General features: G+C 48.1%; 1 protein-coding gene across 1 annotated transcript; it reads right to left on the reverse strand.

The window, feature by feature from the left end:
* Positions 1-1193: 1193 nt before the first annotated feature.
* Positions 1194-27024, reverse strand: LOC131758369 (sodium-dependent phosphate transport protein 2B). Its single transcript, XM_059066359.2, has 13 exons — positions 26825-27024; positions 17154-17268; positions 16916-17050; positions 15742-15870; positions 14124-14267; positions 12806-12917; positions 9864-10059; positions 8837-8932; positions 8286-8406; positions 6960-7127; positions 5459-5575; positions 5240-5364; positions 1194-3680 (listed from the first exon to the last, which is right to left on the reverse strand). Exons 1-13 carry the CDS (start codon positions 26933-26935, stop codon positions 3057-3059), a joined length of 2193 nt encoding a protein of 730 aa, XP_058922342.2. The 5' UTR covers positions 26936-27024; the 3' UTR covers positions 1194-3056.
* Between the last annotated feature and the right edge of the window lie 480 nt (positions 27025-27504).

Genomic DNA, 27504 nt, shown 5'->3' on the forward strand with positions numbered 1-27504 from the left:
GGCCGCTGAGCCTGAGTGTCCAGAGCCTGCACTCCACAACGGGAGAGGCCACAACAGTGAGAGGCCTGCATACCGCAAAAAGAAAAAAAAAAAAAATCTACAAACAATAAATGCTGGAGAGGGTGTGGAGAAAAGGGAACCCTCTTGCGCTGTTAGTGGGAATGTAAATTGATACACCCACTATGGAGAACAGTATTTAGGTTCCTTAAAAAACTAAAAATAGAACTACCATACAACCCAGCAATCCCACTACTGGGCATATACCCTGAGAAAACCGTAATTCAGAAAGAGTCATGTATCACAATGTTCATTGCAGCTCTACTTACCATAGCCAGGACATGGAAACAACCTAAGTGTCCATCGACAGGTGAATGGATAAAGAAGATATGGCACATATATACAATGGAATATTACTCAGCTATGAAAAGGAACGAAATTGAGTTATACTTTGTAGTGAGGGATATGGACCTAGAGTCTGTCATACAGAGTGAAGTAAGTCAGAAAGAGAAAAACAAATATTGTATGCTAACACATATATATGGAATCTAAAAAAAGAAAAAGAAAAAATGGTTCTGATCAACCTAGGGGCAGGACAGGAAAAAAGACGCAGATGTAGAGAATGGATTTGAGGACACAGGGAGGGGGAAGGGAAAGCTGGGATGACATGAGAGAGTGGCATGGACATATCTACACTACCAAGTGTAAAATAGATAGCTAGTGAGAAGCAGCTGCATAGCACAGGGAGGTCAGCTCGGTGCTTTGTGACCACCTAGAGGGCTGGAGTAGGGAAGGAGGGAGATTCAAGAGGGAAGGGATATGGGGATATATGTATATGTATAGCTGATTCTCTTTGTTATACAGCAGAAACTAACACAACATTGTAAAGCAATTATACTCCAATAAAGATCTTAAGGAAAAAAAATTCATGCTAATAATTTCTAAATTTCAACTTAGAATAGCATTAAATAGCAATTTTTTAAAAAGACAAGTCAAGAGAGAAACTGTGGAAGAAAGGAAAGCTTGATATTTTTAGTACTTATGACGGCACTTTTCCCACTTTTTGAACGAGGGGCTCCACAAATTACATAGCTGGTGCTGTTGGTCAGTAGTGATATTAAATAAGGCCTCAAATTTGTAGGAAATAGATCCAGGAGGCCCTCATTTCCCTGTAATTGAAAGCAACCTGCTCCTTTTGGGTTTGATTATCATTTTTTATTTTTCATTTCCCTCAACCAGTTAAAAAAAAAAAAATCAACGCAGGTACAAGGATCCAATTTTTAAAAATCAGAGTACAAAGAAGGCCACAGCCCGGCCCAGGTTTAACATACATATTTACAGGGTGTGTGACACAGGTGTGGCTGCAGAAGCTGTTTAAAAGGCAGGATTACAAAATATACAAAGGTGGTCTTTCTCAGTAGAAGCCAGCCTTGTTTCCAGATGAGAGCACTTCATGACACAAATCACAGAACTATTTACTATATAACTTATGAAAAATGCTGTACATTGCATGAGTATAAATATAGAGTCTCAGTGGCTCTGTTTGGGAATCCGTATCTACACAGGGAAGGTCAGGGGAAGGCTCAGTTTGGTACTACAACCTATGAAAGTGATGGAGAAGCTAGGATGGGGGAGGGCAGGGTCTGGGAGCACGTCTACACTGACCCCTTTTCCCAGACTCGGTTGAAGTTCACTCACTCTCTGCGGAGACCTGGGGTTGATGAGGATGAGAAGCAAGGGAAAGAGGAGGGGTACATACCACAGGGGGCTCCTGAAGGCACAGAGAAGGCATCTGGGACAAGAAGGAGCATACTTCTTGGTGTCACAGACACACAAGGACCCCACTGCCACTTGATGACATGCCCTGGTTTCTGCCCTCAGTTTTGAGCTTTGTGGGCATGGAGAGAGGGCAGAAAATCAAAGTTTTTCTATCTATGGCAGTATGGGAGAATGCTGGGAAAGAGGTTCTGGCTTAGATGCATGGACGGATGGGTGGATGTATGGACAGAGGTTGACCACTGAAAGCTGACCTAGATAGACATATTGCACAGGACAGAGAGAGGCCCAGAGCTGTCCCATGCTCAGGTGCTTCCTATGATTCAAGGGGGCACAGTGGCGGGCACTCAGAACCTGTATATCTTGTTCCAAAAGACTCAGCAGGGATGATTTTTATCAGCACTAAGCTTTAGCCAGAATGTCTGCCAATTTGGCTTCTAAATCAGCCAGGTTAAGAAGCACCCGAGGCCCTTGTGGCAGATGAAACATCTCCCCCAAATGTTCCCCATTTCCCAGCTCTCATCCTCCATCTGCCAGCTCAGGGATAGGACCACACTCTCCTGATGAAGACTGGAGCGCCGGGTGAGCCAAAGCTCTCTGAGACCCTCTCTAGCTCAGATGTGGCTCCCATCCTGGAAACTTGAGGGCACAGCAGGTAAACTACTGGGACTAACCCTCCCTGCCAGGGTGAGAAAACCCTGACAGGGGGCGTGGGGAGCCCCACATAGATGTGCGAAAGGCCCACATCTATGGTCTTCACCCAAGTCCCCAACAATTACACCATTTCCCCTGAATCGGGCTGCTCTGGGACACATGGGGGCAGCTGCTCTTGGTTGAAGTTGGTCTTTGGTAAAAGAGAGAAGTCTGAGCTGGATCATAATAAAGACAAGTGTACGTGTATATGCACCTTTGACAAAGAACCTGCCATAAATTCCTCCCTTGGGGCTTTTCCTTTGCAAGGGGATGGTCTGAAAAAATGTCCTACTGACCAACGCAGCTGTGTGTGGCAGCAGGTGTGGTCACCTCTCTGGCTAGGTTTCACTATCTAATTCTCTTTCAGGGTTCTTCTGCGCCTTCCTGGGCCTGGAAGACCCAGGGAACATGGGGCTGAGGTGAAACTACTGTGCGGGCTGATACGCTGGGCCAGGGAATGAGAGTCGAGAGTCGGGACGGATGTCATTTCTCAACGGGGAACAAATCCTCCTGAGGTGCAGGGAGAACCAGGAGGGAGCGGGAGCCCTGTGGGCGGTAGGGCCCTCCTCCCGCCTCCAGGCAGCTCCTACCTACAAGGCTGTGATGCTGGCAGTGGTTTCGGTGCCCGAGGCATCCACCTCGGACTTGGGGACCCCGTCCTGGGCCTCTTGGTCCACGGCCATGTTAGCAAAAGCCTCGGGGGACATAACGGGGACGTCCTGCACCTCCTGTAGGTCTTCACAGCACTTGCTGCAGCGACAGCACTTGCTGCAGCGACAGCACTTGGGGCAGCCACACAGCAGACAGCAGGTACGGCAGCAGAGCCCCTGGCAGCAGCTGGTGAGCGTGGTGATGAGCTTGTCCCAGGGCTTCAGCGAGTGCATCCACAGCGGCAGGAAGTTCCAGTTCTGGAGCTTGTGGGGCAGGACACGCGGGCAGTAGGACTGCAGGAGCCTGAGGGCCACCACCAGGAAGACCACAGAGATGATGGGCACTCCCACACCCACCAGCACTGGCCAGCCGACCAGCGAGAGGCCAAACACTGCCAGAGGGATCAGGAAGAAGAAGATGACCAGGTAGAAGACGGCAAACCAGCGGTACTTAGCTGAGATGCTGCCCAGCCCCTTGGCCAGGCGGATGGGCAGGCGGGTGAACGGGATTGGGTACCACAGCAAGATGCCTGAGATGTTGAAGAAAAAGTGGCACAGGGCAATCTGAAATGCAAGAGGGTGGACAGGTGAACGGGTCTGCTGCACGGTGGGGTCGGGGAGAAGGGGGCGTCGTCGAAGAGCGGAGGCCTGAGTCTTCCTCGTCTTCATAGCTCAGCCCAGAGTGGGACCCGTATTACCTGAGGTCCTACTGTGTGTCTGGGGGGGTGTAACGGAGGGAGGGCGAGGGAGGTGACCGGCTGAATCTCAGCTCAGTTTTCAGGGCCTGAAGCCCTTTAGGCCAAATCTAACAATGAACTTCATGAATGTGCCCGCTGCCACCCAGTGCCTTGACTCTGCTGCTTCCAGCTGAGCAGTTAAGAGCTGGTGGGGCCGAAGGAAAGGTGTGCAAGATAGCTGGCTTTCTTGGCTCAGTGGCCCTCTTTCAGGGAGGGGAGAGACAAGGAAAGATGGCTACAGTTAATAAAGATAATAGCAGCAGCAGCTGATGTTTATAGAGAGCTTCCTACGGGGGAGGCAACAATTCCAAGCACTTTTATGGATTACTTCAATCCTCAAAAAATATCCTGAGTTGGCAACATTATCTCCACTTCATGTAGGAGGAAAGTGAGGCACCACGAGGTCAAGCTGTCTTCCTAGTGTCACACAGGTGGGAGATGAGATTCAAACCCAGGTAGCCAGTCTCCAGAGGCCATGCACTTTGCACTTTGCTAGGTGTGCCCACCAGGTACCAAGCATGATGCTAAGGGCTTTGGACCAGCCCTGTCCGATACATTAGCCACTATCCATTGAGATGTGGATTAAGCATAAAATACACACTGGATTGCAGAGGCTTAGTCCAAAAAGGAATGTAAAATATCACCATATTTTTAGATCAATTACATGTTGAAATGACAATGGGTTCAATCAAACATATTATTAAAATTAATCTCCCTGTTCCTTTTTTACCTTTCGAAATTGTGGCTACTAAAAAATTTCAAATTTCATGGTGGTTCATATATTCTATACTCACTCTATATTTCTATCAACAGCATGGCTTTAGACAGCGCCTCATCAGATCCTTATAATAATCCTAATGAGATAGGGATTATGGTTCCAATTTTTCAGAGGAGGGAATTGATGCTCAAAGGTTAGGTCACCTAAGGGCACTTCATGTGCAAATGGGGGCACAGTGATTCAAACACCAAAGGTCATCTTGCCCAAGGTCACCTAGTTGATCCAGGCAAGGCAGGTCCCCCTGATTCTTCTCAATGCCTGGCTCAAGACACAGGTGACCTCCCAATGCCCAGTCAGAGTTCACCAAGAGGAGGGCAAGGAGACCAGAAGTGGTATCTGTGCTTCCTGAATACCCTTTCCACCTCTAGTAAAATGGCCACCCCACCTTTGTTTAAACAACCACCGGTGATGGGAGTCTGATTACCACTCTAAAGAGTAGATGGCTTTGTTCTCAAATGTGTCTCTCCGTGGCTTCTCCACATCACAGTTTTGGACATAACAGAGAAAAGCCTGGCTTGGTTTCTTGGTTAAAATCCATCTGCTTACAAGACCATGGATAGGGTTGGATCCCACCCACAGAGCCCCTGCCCCATGCAGCATTTTCTGACCTGGAGCGAGCTCTTCAAAGTACTGCCTGGGCTAGCTAAGGCGGCAAAGATGGCGGTGGTGGTGGTACCGATGTTGGCGCCCAGCGTGAGTGGATACGCCCTCTCAATGGATATCACACCTATACCTGGGGGTTGAAAATACAAAGCCCATAGCATCAGCCCCAGAGGATGACAGAAGATGGTAATGTCGGCCAGAGGGAGACCCAGGGTGAAACTCACCGATCAGAGGGGTCATAGCAGACGTGAACACAGAGCTGCTCTGAACGATGAAGGTCATCCCCGCCCCCACAAGGATGGCCAGGTAGCCAGTCACCCAGGCAAAGGGAAAAGGGAAATCTGGAACGCACAAGATAAGAGATGCGTCACAATCCTTCTGAGGAAGGCATGGGTTGGAGGCCCGGCTGGCATCTCCACAGGACCCAGGGGGCACGGCTGGGCCAGAGGTTGAGGTTGTGTAAACTCCTCCCCACCCCAAACCAAGTCTGATATGGCAAATTGGATTTGCAACATCCTTTCACCTTGCATATTCAGATGGTAGAACCAAGGATGTGGGTACGTGTTATGAGGACAAAAATACATTTCACTGGAGTTCTAAATGCCGAACCCATCTGTTATGGACAGAATGTTTGTGTCGTTCCCCCCTCCCCCAATTCATATGTTGAAACCCTGACCCCCTAATGCTATTGTATTAGGAAGTGAGGCCTTTGGGAGGTGATAAGGTCATGAGGTTGGAGTCCTCATGAGTGGATTAGTATCCTTAGAGAAGGCAGATCTTCCTTGCTCTCCACTCTCTCTTCCATGTGAGGACACAGTGAGAAGGCGGCCATCTGTAAACCAGGAAGTGGGTCCTCACCAGAACCCAACTGTGCTGGCACCCTGACCGTGGACCTCCCAGTCTCCAGGACTGTGAGAAACAAATTTCTGTTGTTTAAGCCACCCAGCCTACAAGAATTTGCCACAGCAGCTGAATAACCACAAAGCACTTGGAGCATTCAGACCTCTATCTTTCCTTCTGTCCTGGTCTCCCAACGCTGCATACCCTCCACCTTTGTTTCCACCTAAAAGAGCAGTGAGGATATGAAGCAGCTTGGAAGCCCTATAGACCCCGCCCTCGGCACCACTAGCACAGGATCAGGCCCTGCACAGCCAGCAAGCATCCAGGGCACAGGTACTCAGATCACCCTCATGACAGCCCTGAGAGGTAGATATCCTCGGCCTCATTTCACAGGGAAAGTGTACGGGGTATATCTTCATTGGCCAGGATGCCATTCTCAGCAATGGAGTCTGACTGGCTGCCTCAAAATGCTGACGTATTTATCCAGAACCACATTTTCTTCCCAAGAGTCGAAGGGAAGTAGGGACAATGGTGGACTTCTGTTAACCTTTTCCTAAGGTATCCTGACAGACCCAGTCAAGTCCTGGGCAAACAGGGAACCTGCCAGGAAGGAAGGCCTATCTCACAGCTCTCTGGATTTGAGCTGGCTCTTTCTCAGGACCTTGCAAACATCTGATGGAAGCTCGCGCCTTCTCCCCAGGCTCCACCCAAGACACTAAGGAAGATTGCAAGGGTGAATGGCATCTTAACTTCCGCAACTTATCAGAGCCCAGAGAGAAACTCCATGCAGAGGCCACTGCTAGAGGAGAATCAAAAGGAGTGCCCCTGGAGGGACCACAGTGATACTATCCCCTAGAAGGTCCAGATGGGGGGCAGTGTGCTTACCAGTGTTGATGGTCTTCTTGATGACAACAGCTACCTGCCCCCTGAGCACAGAGCCCAAGAGCTTGACAATTAGGATCAGGCAGCTACAGAGGACCAGCAGGGAAACTACCAGCAGAATGGTGCCCACAACAACGTCAGGGAGGTTGAAATTCACGAAGATGTGCTGGCCTGGAGAGACCATAGAAAGCCCTCGTTAGGAGGGCACGGAACCCTTGACAGCCACAGACTGTTACTTATTCCCCAGCATCCTTATGTCTCAGAGTAACAGACTCTTGGTTGTCAGCTTGACACACAGCAAGGCAGCCCAGAATAAAGACCACAGTTTCCAGCCTCCCTTGCAGCTAGGTGTAGCCCTGAGGCTATGTTCTGGCCAATGGGATCTCATGAGGGTGAAGATGTAGTGAAATCCAGGGGCAGACCCAGGTTTCCAGCCCCATTCTTCTGCCTCTAAATCCCAGGTTGTGTTTTACTCATGATAATGAGGATACCTACAACAAAGTACTTGAGGAGCAAGGTGGGGTAGGATGGGCAAATCAGAGTGGGAGCTATTGTTAATTATAAAACTCCTTGTGTTTAAAAAAAATCCCCGTGTGTCCCCATGATTCCAGAGAAACATGGATATATCAATGGATGTATAGCACCGAGAACACGGGAGGTGATATGTTCACTTGATTCTGTGAGGTAAAGCACAGCTGGAGTATTAAGGTATATGGCTCAGAATTAATGTGAGGTACACGGAGAGGAGGAGAAGCAGAGATATGCAAATGGGTATATAAGGAATAAATAATTAGAAAAACTAAAGTCAGGGCCATAAAAGAGTCCAGAGGCAACAGTATAGCTTCTTAAAGAACTGGAGCATCATGCAGGCTCACTGCTTTGTTCAGTGCTATAGCCCTGCTCTATGGGGCCTGCTGTACCGTAGGGACTCATGACTTGAGGGTGAATGTGTTCTGTGTGTGCTCCACATCTCCTTCAAATCAGGCTGTCATCTCCCTAGAGTTACTGCCAAAGAGATACTGAAGCACATAGCAGGAGCACTCTGGTATCTGTTGATGAGTTCTGAATCATCTGGAACCATCAGAGGAATTGAATATCATGTCCTAGTTCTGCCCCTTACAGGGGGTCCTTGGGCCTGTCCCTTGTCCCTAAGCCTTAGTTTCCTCTGCTGTGAAAGCTCAGAGCTCATTGGCCAGTGTAGGACTGGTGTTCAGTGAATCTCACTGCCTTTCTTTCCTTCACTTACTGGGGCTCCACACAGATAGGAAACACCTATCATCACCCCAGACAGCCTGTCCTGGCGGCTGATGCTCTGTGAGTTTCACTCACACTTGGCAATGTTCTCCTGGTGGGTCACGTTCTTGATGGTCCAGGTGTGCGAACCATCCGTCCAACAGAGGGAAGGAGAGGTGCAGTTGTCAGGCGAGGGGACGGTGACATTCCTCTCAGTCTGGGTGGCAAACATGAGAAATGCTATGTATAGTCCATAACACTAATTTCTGGTGGGGAATGGCAGGAAATGCGAGGCGTCAGGGGAGACCCATATCAATTCGCACACCGTCAGCATGATACACTGCTTCCATGGGTCCCTCCATAAATGGAAGCAAGGAGGCAGCCAGAGGTAAGCCAGGAGACATGAAAATAACAAGCCAGGAAAAATGGGTCCATGATGTGGGCTGGTTCTGTCTGTCCTACTGTAAAATGTCTGTCCATCTAGCATTCAAGGACTTAAGGATTCTCACTGGCTAGTTTTGATTTTTCAGGAATCCCTGATTTTTCTTTCCCCTTACCTTTTATATGCCCAATCTAAATGCAAGATCTTGCTTTATCAAGTACAGACACAAGAGTTCACCCACCCAGCAATATTCTCAGAAACTTACCATGCTGGTAAAAGTTTCACACCAAACCTTGATCATACTCTTGTTTTTGGCTGTTTCGTCATTCATTGCAATTTGGTTGATAACTTTTTTATCCAGCTGAGGAAGGCAATGGACAGAAGAGAGTCAGCACGTTCTCGGAACCGATGTGGGACAGATGTTAAGCTGTTAAAAGGGGCTGAGGATATGAACTGCACTGGAGGGGTGAGCTGGGACTCACTCCACCTGCACTCTCAGAGCAGAGCACAGCACCCAGATGTCAGTGGGTGCTCAATACATGAAAGATTGTATGAACAATGAACCCGTATCTAAGAAGCATGCAGTACATATTCATCAGATGACTGAATGACAGAAAAAAAACAGAAGGTAAGAGTGAAAGGGCAAGGTCCAAACTGGTCCCTTGCCCCCAAGGCAACATCCACAAAGCCTCTTTCACTTATTTCAGTAATATGGACAGACCCGAGTGAGCAGAGGGGTGAGATGGAAGGACAGGCAGTAAACTCTTCCTCTTTGGCTGGGAGCAGGGTGCTACTTTACTCAGTGAGCCCACGGGTGCTGAGGCCAGTAGTGGGAACAAAGCTCCCAGGTGTCCAGTAGAGAGTTCTTGAGTCTAGAGAAGCGCTCACACCAGTCACCTGCCCCCATCCTAATAAAGATGATACATTTGTTGAAATTTTTTTTTTTTTTTTTTTTTTTTTTTTTGTGGTACACGGGCCTCTCACTGTTGTGGCCTCTCCTGTTGCGGAGCACAGGCTCCGGACGTGCAGACTCAGCGGCCAAGGCTCACGGGCCCAGCCGCTCCGCGGCACGTGGGATCTTCCCGGACCGGAGCACGAACCCGCGTGCCCAGCATCGGCAGGCGGACTCTCAACAACTGAGCCACCAGGGAAGCCCCCTCCCTTGGCTTTCTTCAGAGGCGGCCAAAGGGCAGTTTTTAGAGGCCCTCATCCATCTCTTCCGTCCCAGCCCAGTGAGGGGGGTGCAGGGGAGGGTGTTGGGGCCTTTCCCTCTCTGCAGGAAGGCGAGTTACCTGGATAATGAGCTTTGTGAGGGGATCTGTGATAACTTTCAGAAGCTCCGGGGCATCCTCTCCATTCTTGAAGTTGAAGGTCTCCACTACCAGGTTGGTCAGGCGCTCCAGGTAACGGGTGGCAGCCTCCAGGGGCAGGAGCACCAACACAGAGAGCCAGTTGAAGAAGTCATGGACGGTGGCTCCTGCAAAGGCCCTGCAGGAGGGGAACCCCATCCCGAGCCAGATTAGTCAACAAGCGACTGGGCACCATCTAGGCAGGTCCTCACTTGTATCACCGGCCAGGTGCGCCTATCTGAGTGCATAGAGGTGTACAGTCTCACTTTTGTTCTCACAGCAATCCCCAGAGTGAGTGGTATGAAGATCCCCTTTCAACAGATGAGGAAACTAAAGCCAGCGAGCACAGAGGAACGGAAGACCACTGCAGAAGCACTGGGTCCAGGACCCTTGTCTCCCACTGTCCAGCAGAACCTTTCCCACCAGATCAGACAGTACACAGTTTGCTCTGCTTGGGGAAAAGGGAACTAGATGTGTTTTGGCTGCTGTTATTAGTTCACGGAGCACTGTTTGAGAAAACTTCATCAAGACCACTTTCAAATCATGCATATGGAAGACGACCTTCCTTTTGGAGAGGTAGGAGCCAGTATGAAGGTGACCATCAGACCCTTCTACACAATTGAATTCTTAACTGTAAGATCTTGAGACTTTGATCAAACATTTGAACAGTCTCTACAGAAAACAAAGCCAATAGATACCACAATTTGCATCTACCGGAGAAGGTGCACTGATTCCCCCTGAATTCTGTCTTGCCTATCTCCAGATTTTAAAAAACTCTACAGTTTTTTTCCCTCAATGAAAAAATGTTCCTTTAAAAAAAATCTGCATGTCAAGAAATACCCAAAACAAATAGAAGATGGGACATGAAGGGACAAAAGCTATTAAACACGTAGGGGGAAATGCTTAACTTCACCAGTAATAAAAGAAATTTGCAATTTATTTATTTGCAAGTACAAATTTTCACATACCATTTTAACTAATATTTTACAATATTTTACAAAGTTAACTTATTCTTCCCGGAGAGGGTGATTTAAGACATTTTCATACACTGCTGATGCAAAGTGATACAAATTATTTCTTTGTAGTTTGGCAAAATGTTTAAAGAGCCTTATAGGTGTGTTTGATATAGTAATCTATCCAGGAAAAAATTACCAGGAAAGAATGATACACATCTCCAAAGATGTTACTGAAAGCAATCTATTTAAATATCCCAAAGCTAGGGATATTTAGGGATATTGAGCTAGGCCAATTATATTCCTATGTTCAGGTACTTTCAAAGATCGTATATTTATACATCTAGAGGTAAAAATTAGTGTAAGAGTGAAAAGAACCCAAAATTTCCAATAAGAAAACATGGGTCGAGTCCCAGCTATGCCCCTCAGTGAAGTTACTTAACCTCTTTGTGTTCCTATATTAATAAAATGGGGCATAGAAAAGTCTGCTTAGCTTCTTGAGAAGATCAAATTAGCAAACGCCCTGGGTAATGTGTATTATTCTTTAGACCTCAGAACATTTCATCAGGGTCCAGACTTTAGCCATGGTTGAGGGAAAATGAATGTCTCTGAGGACATCCACTGCCACCCATGGATGAGGGATGGTGTTAGCTGACCCCCAGCCAGCCAGTCATCTGTCTGATGCCACAGATGTCTGATGCCACAGTTGAAGTATAATTGGTGTACAATATTATATTAGCTACAGGTGTTCAATACAGTGATTCACAATTTTTAAAGGTTATACTCCACTTATAGCTCTTATAAAATATTGGCTATATTCCCCACAATATATCCTTGCAGCTTATTTTACATCTAATAGTTTGTACCTCTTACTCCCCTACTCCTATCTTGCCCCTCCCTTTCCCTTTCCCCACTGGTAACCACTAGTTTGTTCTCATATCTGTGAATCTGCTTCTTTTTTGTTATATTCACTAGTTTGTTGTATTTTTCAGATTTCACATATAAGTGATATCATATAGTATTTGTCTTTCTTTGTCTGACTTATTTCACTTAGCAAAATGCCCTCCAAGTCCATCCATGTTGCTGCAAATGACAAAATCTCTTTCTTTTTCGTGGCTGGGTAGTATTCGGTCGTGTGTGTGTGTGTGTGTGTGTGTGCGCGTGCGCGCGCGTGTGCGTGTGTGCATCACTCTTCCATTCCTCTCTCAATGGACACTTAGGCTGCTTCCGTATCTTGGTAAATAATGAAGCTATGATCATTGCGGGGCATGTATTTTTTCAATTTAGAGTGTTTGGTTTTTTTGGATGGGGACTGCTTCTCTATTTTAACAAGCTGTGGAAAAAGCCCATCGCCAGTTAGAAGAGAGGCTGGGAAATGTGCTTAATTTTCACATGAAACTTTTGGAAGAAAAGGGTTTCCTTTGCCTGTATTTATCCTGCCCCATTTTTAGATCTTACACATTCACAAAGGCTCTATGTTGCCTTTTATTGGCATGTGAGTGAAGAAGAAAAAGTGGCATGGGTTGAGCTGGCCAAAAATGGAAGCTTTAGGAGGTAATAATTATTTCTAAGTGAGACAGTAAATCCTATTCTAACTGGCCTTGTCTTACACCGCAGGTCAAGCTTCTAGCTAGGACTTGTATTCAGGCAGCCCTAACTGTGTGCCAGGCACCTTGATAAGCATTTATCTGCATGACTGTGTTAACTACTTCAGACAACACGGCAGTAATAGATACTATTATCCCAGCCCTGCATATCAGGGAGCTGAGTTTAATCAAATGATAAGTATGTGACCCCAATCCCAGCCATCCTCCACTGTGTCTATTTCTAAAGAGGTCTAGGGATAACAAACATGCTCTAAGATTCACGGTAGTTAGGACAACCTGCTCAGTCCCAATGGGTGGGGGCAAAGGCTGATGCTGAGCCTCCTACCTTCTGAACTCACTCCGGTCTCCTGCCTGTATGAGCGCCACAATGGTGTTGGTGATGGAGGTCCCAATGTTGGCCCCCATGATAATGGGGATGGCAGCCTGCACATTCAGCACTGGAGGGTGGAAAAGAGTAAGTTATCAAGTTAGTAAGTTGAGGAAAGCAGCTTGGCCATATTCCTGGTGTGGCCCAAGGCAAGCTGATCACATTCAGGGTGGCAATCCCCTAAAGCATCAGTTCTTAACCTCTATAGGGTCTGCACCTCGCTGTGAATCTGACAAAAGCTTGGATAGCTCACTATAGAAATATGCACAGGTACCAAAAAAATAAAAATAAAAAATAAAAAAATAAGTAAAAAATTTTACTTTCTGGGAAATATTGTTCAGTTTCAATTTCTAATTCCTATGTATTAAAAATAAAATCAAACTGTGAAATAAAAAAAATGTTCAGCACTTAATTACAGGGAACTCAGAGTCTCCATAAATCCCTTTTGTGGACCCCAGTTTAAACGCTTCTTTCTAAATTCCTCTGTCCTCCCTATTACAGATGCAAGGGTAGCTTAAAAGAGACCAACAAACAATGTGTAAGGACTTGTGTATTTATTATGGCAAATTTATGGCAGTATAATTTCTTTTTCTAACAAAATTAATATATTGCCACATGTTCTAACATATGAAAGTATTTTGGAGAAATTATGAATAACTTTTTCTAATTTGGCCCCCAAAAGTTCTAGTTAATTTTAGCTAAAATGCTCGTTTGGGCTGAAAATTAACCAGTCCAAACGGGTCCACCCCAGAACATCAGTCTCAACTTAGCCAGGGCAAATGTTGAACAGGTTCAAGTTTGGAACGTCAGCTCCCCAAGCTCAGTTACCCCAAAGCCAGTGTGTGATGTGATTACACGCCTTTATTCTTAGCCCTGACAGTGGTGATGGAAATGTTCTAAATCTATGTGGTCCAATATTGCAGCCGTTAGCCACATATGACTACCGATCCCTTCAAATATAGCTCTTGCAGCTGAGCAGCTGAATTTAAGGTTAAATAAAATGAAATAGCCACATGTAGCTACTGGCTGCTGGACAGGATAACACAGTTCTAGAGAATGCAGAACTGAGTCTTCAAGCTTTGGGGCCAATTTTCAGACTCAGCCATGGGAAGGGAAACAGGAGACTGCCTATGATCTAAGCAGAACACATCATAGTTAGACAAGATAAGAAGGTAATTGTGATAAGGCCGGACACATTCAGAGTAAATCCCAGCCTCCCCAGCTGAACAGGGAAATGCCTGAAATGTTATCCGGGCTCATGGGTTCTCGGACTCACATGAGGAGGCCACCATGCTGACGACGATGGACGAGGAGGTACTGGAACTCTGCACCAGGACAGTCACTAGCACCCCAATCACCAGCCCCGCCACAGGGTTGGACATGATGGAGTTGTTGTTGAAGAACTGCCCGGCCACCTTTCCTGAAAAACAAACCCATGGCCACGTGATGGGGGTTAGGTGGGTGCTGAGTAAAGGAAGTCTCCGGTCAAGACCAGCTGGCCATAGGTACCAGCCTCCAGACTTTTATCTTGGGCATCTTGCTTCCTCGGGCTTCTCCCCAATGCTTCTCTGATGCCCTGACTCTGCCTCTGTGACCTAGTTCCCCATCCACCCCTGTTCTTCTCCTCCCTTCACCCTATACCCTCCCATCCTTCAACCACTTTCATCAGCAAGTCCCCCTCTAGTCTTCTCTTTTCATGAACCTGGCCTCAACTCCGTACTTGGTCCGATGAGTGCCAGTGCATCTCCTGATGCCTCATTCTTGTCTCTGGCATGTATTCCCAATACAGAAGATTTATCCACGTGGATCTTCTCATTCTTTTCTGTCTACCCCCTTAGACCCCAGCCCCTAGCCCCAGCCTATAATTGAATTCTGGGAGTGTCATTTTTGAGAATGTGCCTCTGAGACCATCAATCCACCCTCCAATACATTTTTTTTTTTTAAAGACTGAGGCCCAGAGAATGGAGAGTGGAATGACTTGTCTGAGATAGAGTGCAAGGCACCTTACTGATGCTGCCTTGGACCGGGGGGACCAGAGTGGCATCCAGCAACTCGGTCTGCTCCTCACACTTTCCCAGTTCTCCCAGGTCACAAAGATGAGTTCTCAAGAAAGGCACCAAGGGGTGCAGAAACCTATGGTCTTCCATGTCACCGGATCTGAGTTTAAATCCCACTATGTCAATTATGGCTGTGAAACTCAGGGCGGGGCGGTGACTTTCTTGAGCCTTGGCCTATTCCTCTGTAAGTGGGAAGGACTTTCGGGATGGAATGTTTAAGACAATGCCCCTGGAAGTGCCTACCTCAGTAGGAATTCAAAGTGTTGGCTCTTACGGTTGTCACCCGCACAGGTGACCAAGTGTATGGTGATTACACTTCCAGGTCCCCTCACCCTCCATAGCCACACTCAGTGGTGGGAGGTGTTTAGGCAACTGCTCTGAATGCAGATCCCCTAGCACAGGACCCCCATCCTTCTCCAGCAAAGAGTCAGCTTTGATTTTTAGCAGTGGCTTTAGCCTAAGAACACTCTTATTCAATAATCCCCTCAGGTTGGGAAGCCCAAAGACAGCAGGGATCCCTCAGATAAACCTTTAGGTCAAACAGCTTCCTGTCCAGGGTTCATAGACAAACACATGGAGCTGATCGCTTGGCATTGGCTCTAGCCCTGGCTCTGGCCTAAGCCACTTCAGCCAGCCAGTCATAGCTCCTTCATGGGCCTCAGTTTCCCTTTCTGTAAAATGGGGGCATGACTTCACAAGATGATCTGAGGTGGCATCCAGTCCTAAAATACTCCAGGAGGCTGCAGCTGGAGAGGGCCTGCTGAGTTGTGACTTTCCAAACCAAATTCAATGAGAACACCACCCCCAACCCAGACCTTTGACCTCTTCCATCCATACCTCCAACCAGCTGGAAGGCACTGCTGAGGACATCCAAGGAGCACACGAAGAAGTAGAGAAAGACCAGAAGTAAAATAAATTTCCCAATCCCTTGGAAGACACAGAGAATCTTCCCTTTGGTGTCTCTCTCTGGGGGAGGGGAAAAGGCATGGAGGCTTTTAGTGTCTGAAACACTGAGAAGTTTGACAATGAGCTCGGAACTCCCCCACCTCCCCTCCCAGCCAGGCAGCTGTAATCTTATGGATCACAAGACCTAGAGATGGGATGTGTCCACAGCTGCAGTTTTCAAAGCAATTACCACTGTACTCCATTTAATTGAAACCTGTGGTGAAATGTCTCTAAAGCATTTGGCTCTGGGAGGAGGTGTCAGTGGGCCCTGGGGCACACACAGGCCAAGCAGGGCACATGCTTGTGCTCGGCTGAACCAGGGTCACTGATGAGCCATTAAGAGCACTTGCCCCTTGCTAAGCGTGGGGTCAGAGATAATGGCTGTCCTAAGCACCTTCAGAACCGCACAGAATACTTTCTTCAAAGTGGCCGCAAGGCAGCCATCACAGCCTCCATCTGGGAGGGCTTGGGCCCTCGTACATCCTGGAAGCATACCTCCTTGGTGGCTGTTTTCGACACTCACTTTTAAAGTGGTTCTCACTTCCTCCCAGCTCCTTTACCCTCCCAGCTGTCTGATCTGCACAGACCTCACACCCTGCCTGGAAAAGAAGTACAGCATTTGCTTGCACCCCAGCTGTTCTGTCTGTATAGTCTGTCTTCTGCAAGCCTTCCCTGATGCCCACATTTAGGTGAGGGGACTCCTCTCCCCCAACCCCCGGGGCTCTCAGAGACACAGCCTCATCTATTTACTACTGCATCTGCAGCACTGGACGGTACCTGGGACCTGGTTCAGCACAAAATGGAGAAGGAGTAGCGCAGGGTCTGGCCTGCTTATAACCCCGGTGCCGGCCCACATTTGTTGAATGAATGAATGAAAGAACAAAAACATCCCCCAGTCATCACAGGATGCTTGACTCTCAAGCTGGGTGTCATCCCCTAGCCAGGACCTTTGCTCAAACAATGGAAGGGAGAGGCTGACACGAAGGAGGTGACGCTGTGAAGCTAGTAACCTCAATCCCTTGTCGACGGGCAGTCCCTCCCGCCTGCCCCGGCTGGCCTCATTTACCCGACCACTTGATCCCCGTGTCCTGAAGCTCGGGCAGGTTCCAGGGGTCTTCCACCGCTGTGGGCTCCTCTATCAGTGCCACGGTGGAATAAGAGGGCAGAAGTTCAATCTTGGTGACAGGGATGTCGGTGTCATCTGCCCAAACAAGCAGTGAAGACCATGAGGAATGAGGAACCAAGCCTGGGTCTCCTGGTGTCCTCCCAGGGGGCCAGCCCAAGCCTGGGGGGGTGGCACTTACTTTTGCCGGTCTCCTTGCCTTTTGCGGGTGTGGTGGACTGCTGACCGGAGGCCCCTTCGATGTATTTATCCGAGTTAGGCTGGGCATTTTCCAACTCAGGCCAAGGAGCCATGGTCTGTGGATGGGAAAACAGCTTACAGAAATAGCCACTGAAAGGAGGCACACTCCGTTTCTGTGACAAGAAGGGCCAGTGGTTGCAAACATTTGGGGGAGTTAAGGGATTTCGTCCTTATACCTTCTAAGTATGGACCCTTAAGCATCATATTTCACACCTCTGTAGGCCTCCCTCAATCACTCACCCTGTCACTAAGTCAAACCACTGTTTCCAATTTTTCCAAAGCCACAAATCTATACATCAGTGGATCTTCCTTTGACTGCTCTAACGTCTGTCTTGGCCTCTGTCTTGACTCTCTCCCTTAGCGTGAAAGGGAACACGAACCCATTCATCTTCATCAACTTGTGGTACCACCAAGTCGTCACAACCCTCCAATGGGCTCCCCACCTGCTGCTCATTAAGGGACAAGTTCACCTGCAGATCTGCACCAAACCTCATCCAGTGGACTTAACATCTATATATACACTCATACACATTCTACCTGCTTTACCTGCTACTGGGTCTTCTATGAGAAGCATGACACATCAGATCTGGTTCAGATCTCACAGGAACCACTTCTCAGTGGGTGTGTGTTTAGGCAAGTCCCTTTATGCCCCTGAGCCATCTATAAAATGGGGACAATTCTTCATGCTTTGCAGGGTTATGAGATTAATAGTGATGCCTAGAATGTGCCCGGTAAATAGTAGCAATGATTACTATGCCATGCTGCCTGGATTAACGACCCTTTTTCAGAACTACATTCTTCCCAGCCTTTGGCAGAGACTTCCTCATAACCCATTTTCTCAACAAAGCCTTTCTCGGTTCACTGGAGAGGAAGCCTGGCTCCAGACAAGCCAGGACGTCCACTACTCTCAGTCTTTGTTCTGACACACATCAGACAATGCCGCCCAAAGCACTGGAATGAACAATTCACAGAAAAGGAAGTACAAGTGGCTAAAATACTTATTACAAAGTAGGAGTTCAGCCTCAACAGCGACCCAAGATATGCAAACCAAAACGGTGAGATAACTTTCAACTATCAAATTAGAAAAAAATAAATAAAAATTTAAGTATAATATGTCACTATGGAGAAGATGCAGTGAAATAAGCACAGCTGGGGCTTCCCTGGTGGCGCCGTGGTTGAGAATCCGCCTGCCAAGGCAGGGGACATTGGTTCGAGCCCTGGTCTGGGAGGATCCCACATGCCGCGGAGCAACTGGGCCCATGAGCCACAACTACTGAGCCTGCGCATCTGGAGCCTGTGCTCCGCAACAAGAGAGGCTGTGACGGTGAGAGGCCCGCGCATCGTGATGAAGAGTGGCCCCCGCTGGCCACAACTAGAGAAAGCCCTCGCACAGAAACGAAGACCCAGCACAGCCAAAAATAAATAAATACATTTTAAAAAATGAATAAAAATAAATAAATAAATAAAAATTAAAAAAAAAAAAAGAATCTAGGAACTTTTTTTTTTCCTCAGAAAATGAAAACTACCTGCCTTGCTCTGATCACCTCTTTGGAGAGTGTTTCCCAGAACCTTTGTCTATTCGTTTCCTTTCCTATTTTTCTTCAATCGATCTATTTCCTGCCTACCAGAATGCACGCCCTACCAAGAAAGGGGGCTTTGTCTTACTCATAACTGCATCCTCAGCATCTACAGTTCTGCCTGGGACATTGACAGTGCCCAATAAATATTGGTTGATGAATGAATGTGATGCAGGCCAAAAGGCACTATAATTTACAGAGTGAAAAATAAAAACCGGAAACTATCGTATTAACTATGGTACATCCATGCAGCGTAATAGCATGCCATTAAAAATGTCATAAAGAACCAGCAAAACAAACCAAAAAAAAAACCCAGGAAAATGCTTTAGATGAATTGTGAATAAAAGGCACATTTATATGTCCCATTCAGAGTATGATCTCAATAAGGAACCAGCAATGTTCCATGGGGTTCAGAGTGGGTGATAGGATTGCGTGTGATTATTTTCTTCTATCTGAAATTTCCATATTCTTTTAAGAGATGCAGCCCAACCCCCAAACCCACAAAGGTAAAATGGTTCAGGACCCCTGTATTGTTACTGTCACTCATACTGACAAAGCTAGAAGTTAAAAGCTGATTCTGTGAGCCCCCATCATGACAGGATTTCGTGAATTTGTTTGGCCCAGGGAACTTTTCGACTTTCCCCACGCAACTGCAGAGCACGGCACATACTTCTGCGATCACAGGGAACATCCTGCAGTCATTGGCTTCCAGGAAGGCATAGAGCAGGTCTTTCCTTTCAGCTTAAGAAGCACCCAGCACAGGGCCTGACGCACAACAGGCCTCGTGCGCTTTCTGAGCAGGATGCTGGGACCTGCCCCGCCAGCAGAAGCCAATACTTATTGAGACAGGCTGTGCCCCACCTCACTGCCACCCATTCGGGGAGGTGTTTTTTTGTTTTTTTTTGTTTTTTGTGGTAGGCGGGCTTCTCACTGTTGTGGTCTCTCCCCTTGCGGAGCACAGGCTCCGGACGCGCAGGCTCAGCGGCCATGGCTCACGGGCCCAGCCGCTCTGCGGCACGTGGGATCCTCCCGGACCGGGGCACGAACCCGTGTCCCCTGCAACGGCAGGCGGATTCTCAACCACTGCGCCACCAGGGAAGCCCCGGGGAGGTGTTTTTATTCTCCCATTATACAGATGAAGAAACTCAAGCACAAGGAGACTTATAACTTGCCCAAGGTCCCCACATGGTAGAGCCTTGGACACAGGTCAGTTTGAATCCAGAGTCTCCTGCAGCCACTCAAGCATGTCTCCTACCGCTGTGACTCATCTGGCACTCCATCACACATTACTGCAATACCTTTTAATTGATTTCTGATAACAACAGCTATCACTTTGATGAGTACCAAACAGGTGCCGGGGGCTGTGCTGGTGCTTGACACATATTATGTCGTTTAGTCTTTAGGCAAGAAAGGGGTCGTGAGCATCGCCATTTACAAATGGGAAAAAACTGGAGCTCCAAGACATTTAAGCAACTTGTTCAAAGTCACCCAGTAGGTGAGTGACAGAGGCAGTTTTTCAACACAGCTCCACCTGTCAGTGAGGCTATGGCCCATATCCCCAGTATCCTTGGCTGTGACAGACATATTTTCCTGGAGCACTGCTTTAACCCACACAATTGGGGCAAGGGAATGTTAAATAATGTGACCAGTGGATGATTTACATTTGACTAATCCTATGAAGGGTTATTGTGATGATCAAGTGTGTCATGTTTTAAAAGCTCTCAGAACCAGTGACTGACGTATTGTAAACCTTGTGTGATTATCAAGGATCATACTAAAATGAGCATGGACACATTGTAGTGCAAAATGCAAGATGTATAATTAAAAAGTAAAGGAAAGAAAACAGAACACAAAAAACTGCTTTGAGCTTGCAACTGGCTGTTCTGGGCTTACTCACAGACCGCCAAGGATTTAAATATCTGCCTCTCTGCTCTTGGGGGCATTCTGAAGGAAAAATTTGGAAATTGTCACCTTCTACCATCTTTCTCTCTCTTATAATCTTAATTCACCCTAGAGTTCTTCTCCTATCATTTATGCACACTTATACTGCCTTCTCAACTAGAATTTAAGTTTTAGAGGGCAGAAACCCTGTTAGGATTTTCCTCCCAGCGTTCGGTAGACTACACATAGTAGGTACTGTACATTTGTGAATGGAGGAGTCAACATATAGGGTTTGCTGAGGGAAACCCTAGAAGGTTTGCTGTGTCCTAGACCCACATTGATCATGACCAGGAAACAAATCAAGCCTGAATCTTCTTGATGAGTGCTGTTCCTCATCACCATATGCAAGTTGGCTTGGCCAAGATCTGCTGGATGGAGCAACTGTATCAAGCAGCTGCAACCACGATGTCACAGCAGTGCCACCTGGGAAATTCTCATCAGCAGTAAGGTGTTAGTACTTAAACAGTTTCCGGTGACTGGATTTCTGACTGATCAGAATCATTTTCTTTCAAGAAGTGGACAAAGCGTCTAGCAAACTCAGAAACAGACACGTCTATGGTCTGACATCCAAGTAATTCACAATAACACAAGCAACAGAATGGGCAGACACCCATTTCCACTGAACTGGACAGGAAGGAGTAGAATATGGCTGTAAGGGATCCCACAAGCTAGGGTGCCTTGAATACGTCCTCTGTGTGAGGCCTGTGCTGGCTTCCTTCCCTTCCAAGTCCTGGGTCCTCATTTACTATTAATCAGCATCACCAAGAAGCAAAGGCAACTTTCTAATGAAATTCTCTACTCTTCCTTCCTGCAAATCTTGCTTCCCCTACTCCAAGTTCAGCCATTTGTCAGAAGCCCAAATCCCCTTTACAACTTTTCCCTGATGAAGCAATCATTTCTCCTCATCCAGTTCAGTAGGCCCTCCTTATCCTTGGCTTCTGCACCTACGGATTCAACCAACCACAGATGGAAAACATTCAGGGAAAAAAACATAGTCCAGAAAGTTCCAAAAAGCAAGAGCTGAATTTCCAGCGCACAGGCAACTATTTCCATAGTGTTTACGCTGTATTTACAACTATTTACATAGCATTTCCACTGTATTAGGTATTATAAACAATCTGTCTAGAGATGAGTTAAAGTATACGGGAGGATCGGATTGGTTATGTGCGAATATTACACCATATTATACACGGGACTCTGGCAAAGTCCTGGAATCAATTCCCGCAGACACCAAGGGACCACTGTTCTTCATTTCCTGGTACATTCATCTACTCCACCATCACTCACTGGGCGTTCACTGTGCTAGTCGCCTGCAGGTAAGGAGAGGAGGTGCAGGTCCACACACCGAAGCACTGTCCCCCAGAGGGGCAGGCAGCCAGGAGTCATCTAACCCAGCCCAGGACATTCTGAGGCAGCTGCCCCAAATTTGGCCGGCTCCCAGCCTCCCCCACTGCCCCCTGCCCCACACCCCCGGCTCAAGTTGCTCTTCTCAGGACCTGGAAAGTGGGGAAATGCAGGCCACCTGGCACCCAACCATTGCATTAGGCAGCGTGGCTGTGGAGCTCCATTCCCCTGGACTCCCCAGCCAGCAAAGCCCCAGTGCTCCAGGCAGGCTCACCCCGCAGATTTGGAGTTAAGGAGGACTTGGAGCAAACGGCCCGTGATTAGTCCCGAGACTAGGCAGCTGTTCAGTTCGCTGATACCCTAGCGCTTGTCACATAGCACCGGGAGAGAGAGAACCATGCAGTAGGTGAGGGCCTCGCAGAGCCCTGCCACTCACTGTGTGTGACCCTGAGCCTCGGTTTCATCATCTCAAAAATGGGGAGAATACTCACTGAGCTGCTGTGAGACTAACTGATTAATGAGTGTAGGTGAGGCCCCAAGCAGAGTGCCTGGAAGAGGAACACTCAGAACTTTGTGAAATGAATTGCATCACAAACAATGAACAGCCTCAACTCCACTTTGCCCCGGAGCATAAGCTCTTCATCTCAGTGCACAGCTAAGTGGACCTCGGTAAATATTTGTACTGACAAATGAATCCAAAGCACCTAAGAAAAAAGGATCTAATGTTTGTTTGGCCATGGGGAGTGTCCTATGTGATCTGTGACCTCATTAAATCTTATAATAAGGAAGTCTTCTTTCCAGTTTACAAAGAAACTGAGGCACAGAGAAATTTTAAAAGTCCCACAGTGAGGGCTTCCCCGGTGGCGCAGTGGTTGAGGGTCCGCCTACCGATGCAGGGGACACGGGCTCGCAGTGGACACGGGCTCGTGCCCCAGTCAAGGAGGATCCCACATGCCACAGAGCGGCTGGGCCCATGAGCCATGGCTGCTGAGCCTGCGCGTCCGGAGCCTGTGCTCCGCAACGGGAGAGGCCACAACGGTGAGAGGCCCTCGTAAAAGTCCCACAGTGAGACTTCCCTGGTGGTCCAGTGGTTAAGACTCCATGCTACCAATGAAGGGGGTGCGGGTTCGATCCCTGCTGAGGGAATTAAGGACTCACATGCCCCATGGCACGGCCGAAAAAAAAAAAGTCCACAGCTACCTAGGGATAGTCAGGATTTCAACCCAGGACTGCTGGTTCCAAAGCCGGAGAGGCTTTCGATAGAACTCTCAGCCAGATGCCAAGACAGGAAGGAGCAGTTAGTTATGCTCTGGGCCACATCAAAGCAGCAAGGCACCTCAGGTCCAGGCTCAATGGGGGCTCTGAAGGCTCTGAAGATAGCTTGCTGGGCTCACACCTCTACAGGGGTCACTCTTGCCTAGTCATTCAGACAGCTGGAAATGCCAGCTAAGATGCCCTAAAGGCAGGCTGCTGATTCCCTACAAAGGCTCAGGCATACCAGAGGCCTGGATTCGGCATATGCCAAGACTTTTAGTAGGCACTGGCCAGACAGAAAATGTAGCCTGAATCTGAGGCCACTACTCCCAGGGGTGTGGCAGACACTAGCCTGTCTGGAACCCGATTCCCTTGGGGAGGGGTTTGGGGGCCAGAGGGGTCCTTGGAGCCTGTGTTCCCCTCCAAAGGCTTTCTCCCATCCCTATTCCTCTGATTCAGCTGTTCCTTCTCCCTGCCTTCCCCCAAGGTTGTACTCTAGCACTCTGTGCTACATGCCAAAAGCAGAGAAGGGTAAAGTCATCCCTTTTGGCAGTTTGGTACTAATACCCAGAAGAGTGGTTTTCTTTTTTTGTTTGTTTGTTTGTTTTTGTGGTACCTGGGCCTCTCACTGTTGTGTGGCCCCTCCCGTTGCGGAGCACAGGCTCCGGACGCGCAGGCTCAGCGGCCATGGCTCACGGGCCCAGCCGCTCCGCGGCACGTGGGATCTTCCCGGACCGGAGCACGAACCCGCGTGCCCTGCATCGGCAGGCGGACTCTCAACAACTGCGTCACCGGGAAAGCCCAGAGAAGAGTGTTTTTTATTGCCCGGCACAAGATTAGTGACTATGACTGCACATCTGCTCCCTTGCCCCCACCCCAAGCTCCTCCCTATAATTGAGCTGGCTGTATTGATAACTCTTTTGGCTCAATTTCCTGCATCCACATGTGTACATAATGCCAAGAGGAACTCTTGTAGGCCAAGGAAAATAAACTGCTCAGCCTTCTCAGACCTGGGCAGCAGGGAAATGTAGGGCACCTACATAGGGCACCCAACCCCTATGCTCTGCATTGTTTGAGCCTCTCCAACCAGGACCTGTTCTGGGGCCACCTGTGATCAGAACAGCAGCAGCTCAAGGCCATCTGAAGAAGTGGGGAGAGGAGGAAGGAGGCACGGGGCATCCTCCTGCTGAGAGACCTCAATACGCAGGCATTTTCCCACCAGGCTGTGGCCTCCACAACCGCACGGAGAATGACCTTGAGCTCCCAGCACCCAGGACAGTGTAGACAGTGTCTGCCAGCCAAATACTTACTGAGTGATTTGTGCCAGGCACCGCGGTAAGCCCTGTTCACAAATTAACCTGTTTAAGCTCACAAGCACTTGATGTATTCCTGTCAATTTGCGTGAAGTATTTATACCTTAGTACCAATGTTATCCCCATTCCACAGAAAAGGAACCCGAGGCACAGAAATGAACTGCTTCAAATCGCACTAAGCCTTCAGAGACAACTCAAGCTTGGGGATTCTGACTCCAGTCTTCTCAATATGCTCAAGAAGTATTATCTTATACTTTGAAAGAATGACCAAGACTTCAAAAATTCCCAAGAGGGCAGTGGTCACTTTCCTTCAACTTCCTCTAGCCATCACAAAGCAAAATAATCCCCAGAGAACACGGTGGTGGAGGAGAGAGGCCTGTGAGACAGAGAATCAATTGGCTCAGTTTTACCTTGATGAATGGCTTTAGACTTTGGAAGATATGCATTAATAGGATTTTTAAAAGATGTTTACCCTACTGCTTTAAACTAAGGCCCTCTTACCCAACCACACCCTTCCTCATAGTGCATTCCAATCTGTATTTCTGATATTTTAAAATAAATCCTGCAATTAACTTATAACCATATCAATTATTTTATAATTTGGGGGGACAGAAGTTTAAAAGGGCTAATTTATAAAAGATAAGCATCTATAAACATCTTGCAATCTTTTTGCAGCCTTCTTTCTGTACTGTTTTACATTTTTAAATTCACTGGGATGAATTAATTCTCTGGGATGCCCTGACTACTCCCAGCTGACCCTGCCTTTCTGTCCCCAGGGTGGAGTTGGGAGGAAGGCAGGAGGAAGGCAGGGTGGAAGGTAGCTAAAAATTAAAATTTTATTCTAAATCACTGATCCCGAGAAGATGTTTTCTTCATTAAAGTGAATTCAGGCTACATTTATGTCTGACTCTGTCTAACAGCAATAACCCAGACGTCCATCCTCCCGCCACTGGGGACTTGTTTCAGTGAAACAGTTGAGTGACTTAGGGTGGATTTTGGAGGGGGCAGTTTAACACCCAAACCTTTACAAAGCATGCAGTTCCCAAAGTTACAAAAATAGAGAAGAGATCATTATCAGCTAGTTGGCCTGGCAGGGGCAGAGATTCAAACACACTTAACAATCTGAAACAATGGTTACTGCCATGAGGCACAACTTTTTCAAGAACACTCAACTGACAACAGGTTAAAGAATTCCAGCACAGGAGCCAGGAAAGGAAAAAGTCAAACAGGGCTGGAGCAAGCAGAGCTAACACAAATCTCTTGGTGAACCTAAACAGGCAGGAAGAGGGGATTCTAAGTGATGAAATCCTCAAGCCACCTCCGCGAAACCAACAAGTTTGAGAAAGTTGCCTCCTCATTAAGGGAAAAGGAGAGACTCTCTTCACCTCAGTACCAGCTAGCCAGATAATCTGAAGACTGAATTTACTCCACTCCACATGCCTCCCTTTCTGACCTGGAGATGCTCGAGCTCCCCAACACAACCACACCTTGCACACATCTCCCCAACCCGCCGGCCTAGTACCTTGACTCTGAAAACACTGAAAAACTGTGGACTCTGTTTTCCAAAGACAAGCGGAAGGTTGTCTGATGCTGCCTGCCCTGATGGGACCAGCAAACCAGGACTGTATCTTGCAAGTCACTTTAGATAAATAACCCTGCAAACTAGAACAGTAGTACGTGGAAGTCACACGGGGGGAGGCACGGCATCACTGGACAGCCACCCAGACCTGGAATTTTCAGCGAAGGAAAGACAGCAGAAAAGACAGACCATTCTGTTCCCCTTCTTGTAAAGAGGGAGAAACTGAGGTCCAGGGGCACCCAGGGACCTCCCTCAGATCACACAGCTAGTTAATGACTAAAAAGAGAGTCCTGATTCCTCCGGGGTAGGAATGCCCAAACATCTATTATTTTAGAATCCCCAAGTATGCCACTACTAAGAGTGTAGTCATACGAGTTGAAATAACAACAGCAGCAACAGTAAGTAGAAACAGTAAGAAGAAAAAGAAAAATCTGAAAATTTGGGGGAGGTTACGTTTTTCTCTTCCAAGCCCAAAGCCAGCCAAGTTCCTTGAGGTCAGGATAGAGGGAAATCTAAAAGAATTAAGTAAATTAAAAGTGAATTCAGGTTCTTTCAAGAGCCAGAAGGGAGGAGGAAGCGCCCTGACCCCAGCGGCGGTACTCACCGGCACTCTCTGCGCAGGAAATGGACAGGAGCAGGCACCCGGGTGGAGGGCGGCGCGCTGATATATATCAGGAAGGTGTTGCGCAAAAAGGCCGGCGGCAGCTGAAGTCATCACGCCCCTCGCACATTCCAGGACCGCCTGAGGCCGCCGCCGGGGCACTACTTACCAGCCGGCTTAATGAGCCCATCGTGACCTCGCCACTGCGCCGAGGAAAGAGGCGGCCGGGCTGCGGGGAGAAACCTCAGACGGCCCCCCGCACCCGAAAGGCGGCCGATGTCCCCGCGCCCAGAGTCCCCGGCTGCTGCACTCCCGCCCCGTCCCGTCGCAGGCCGCCCGAGATCCCAGCCAAGGCGGTTTAGGGGGGTCTCCCTGTCCCTGGCTTCCTCCTCCCCAAGAACCTGAACCTTCTAGTTTAGCTCCTCTAAGGCTGAAGAGGTCAGAGACATTGAGACATAGATAGAAGCCAACTGGAAGCTCAGGGACAAATCTTTCCAAAACAAAGCCAGGATTGTTCGCCTTATCAGGCTCCAGGATGCTTTCTGCCCTAGTAGCTTGGAGTCAGTAGTCAGACACTTGGCCAGCTGGAGCCCTGGGTCTGCAACAGGTTGGTGCTGGCTTAGCCAAGCTGAGAAAGGCGAGGAGGGCTGAGCTCACCGCCAGAACGTCCTGCCTGCCTGTCC

Source organism: Kogia breviceps, chromosome 6 (genome assembly GCF_026419965.1).
Source record: "Kogia breviceps isolate mKogBre1 chromosome 6, mKogBre1 haplotype 1, whole genome shotgun sequence".
Taxonomy (NCBI): domain Eukaryota; kingdom Metazoa; phylum Chordata; class Mammalia; order Artiodactyla; family Physeteridae; genus Kogia; species Kogia breviceps.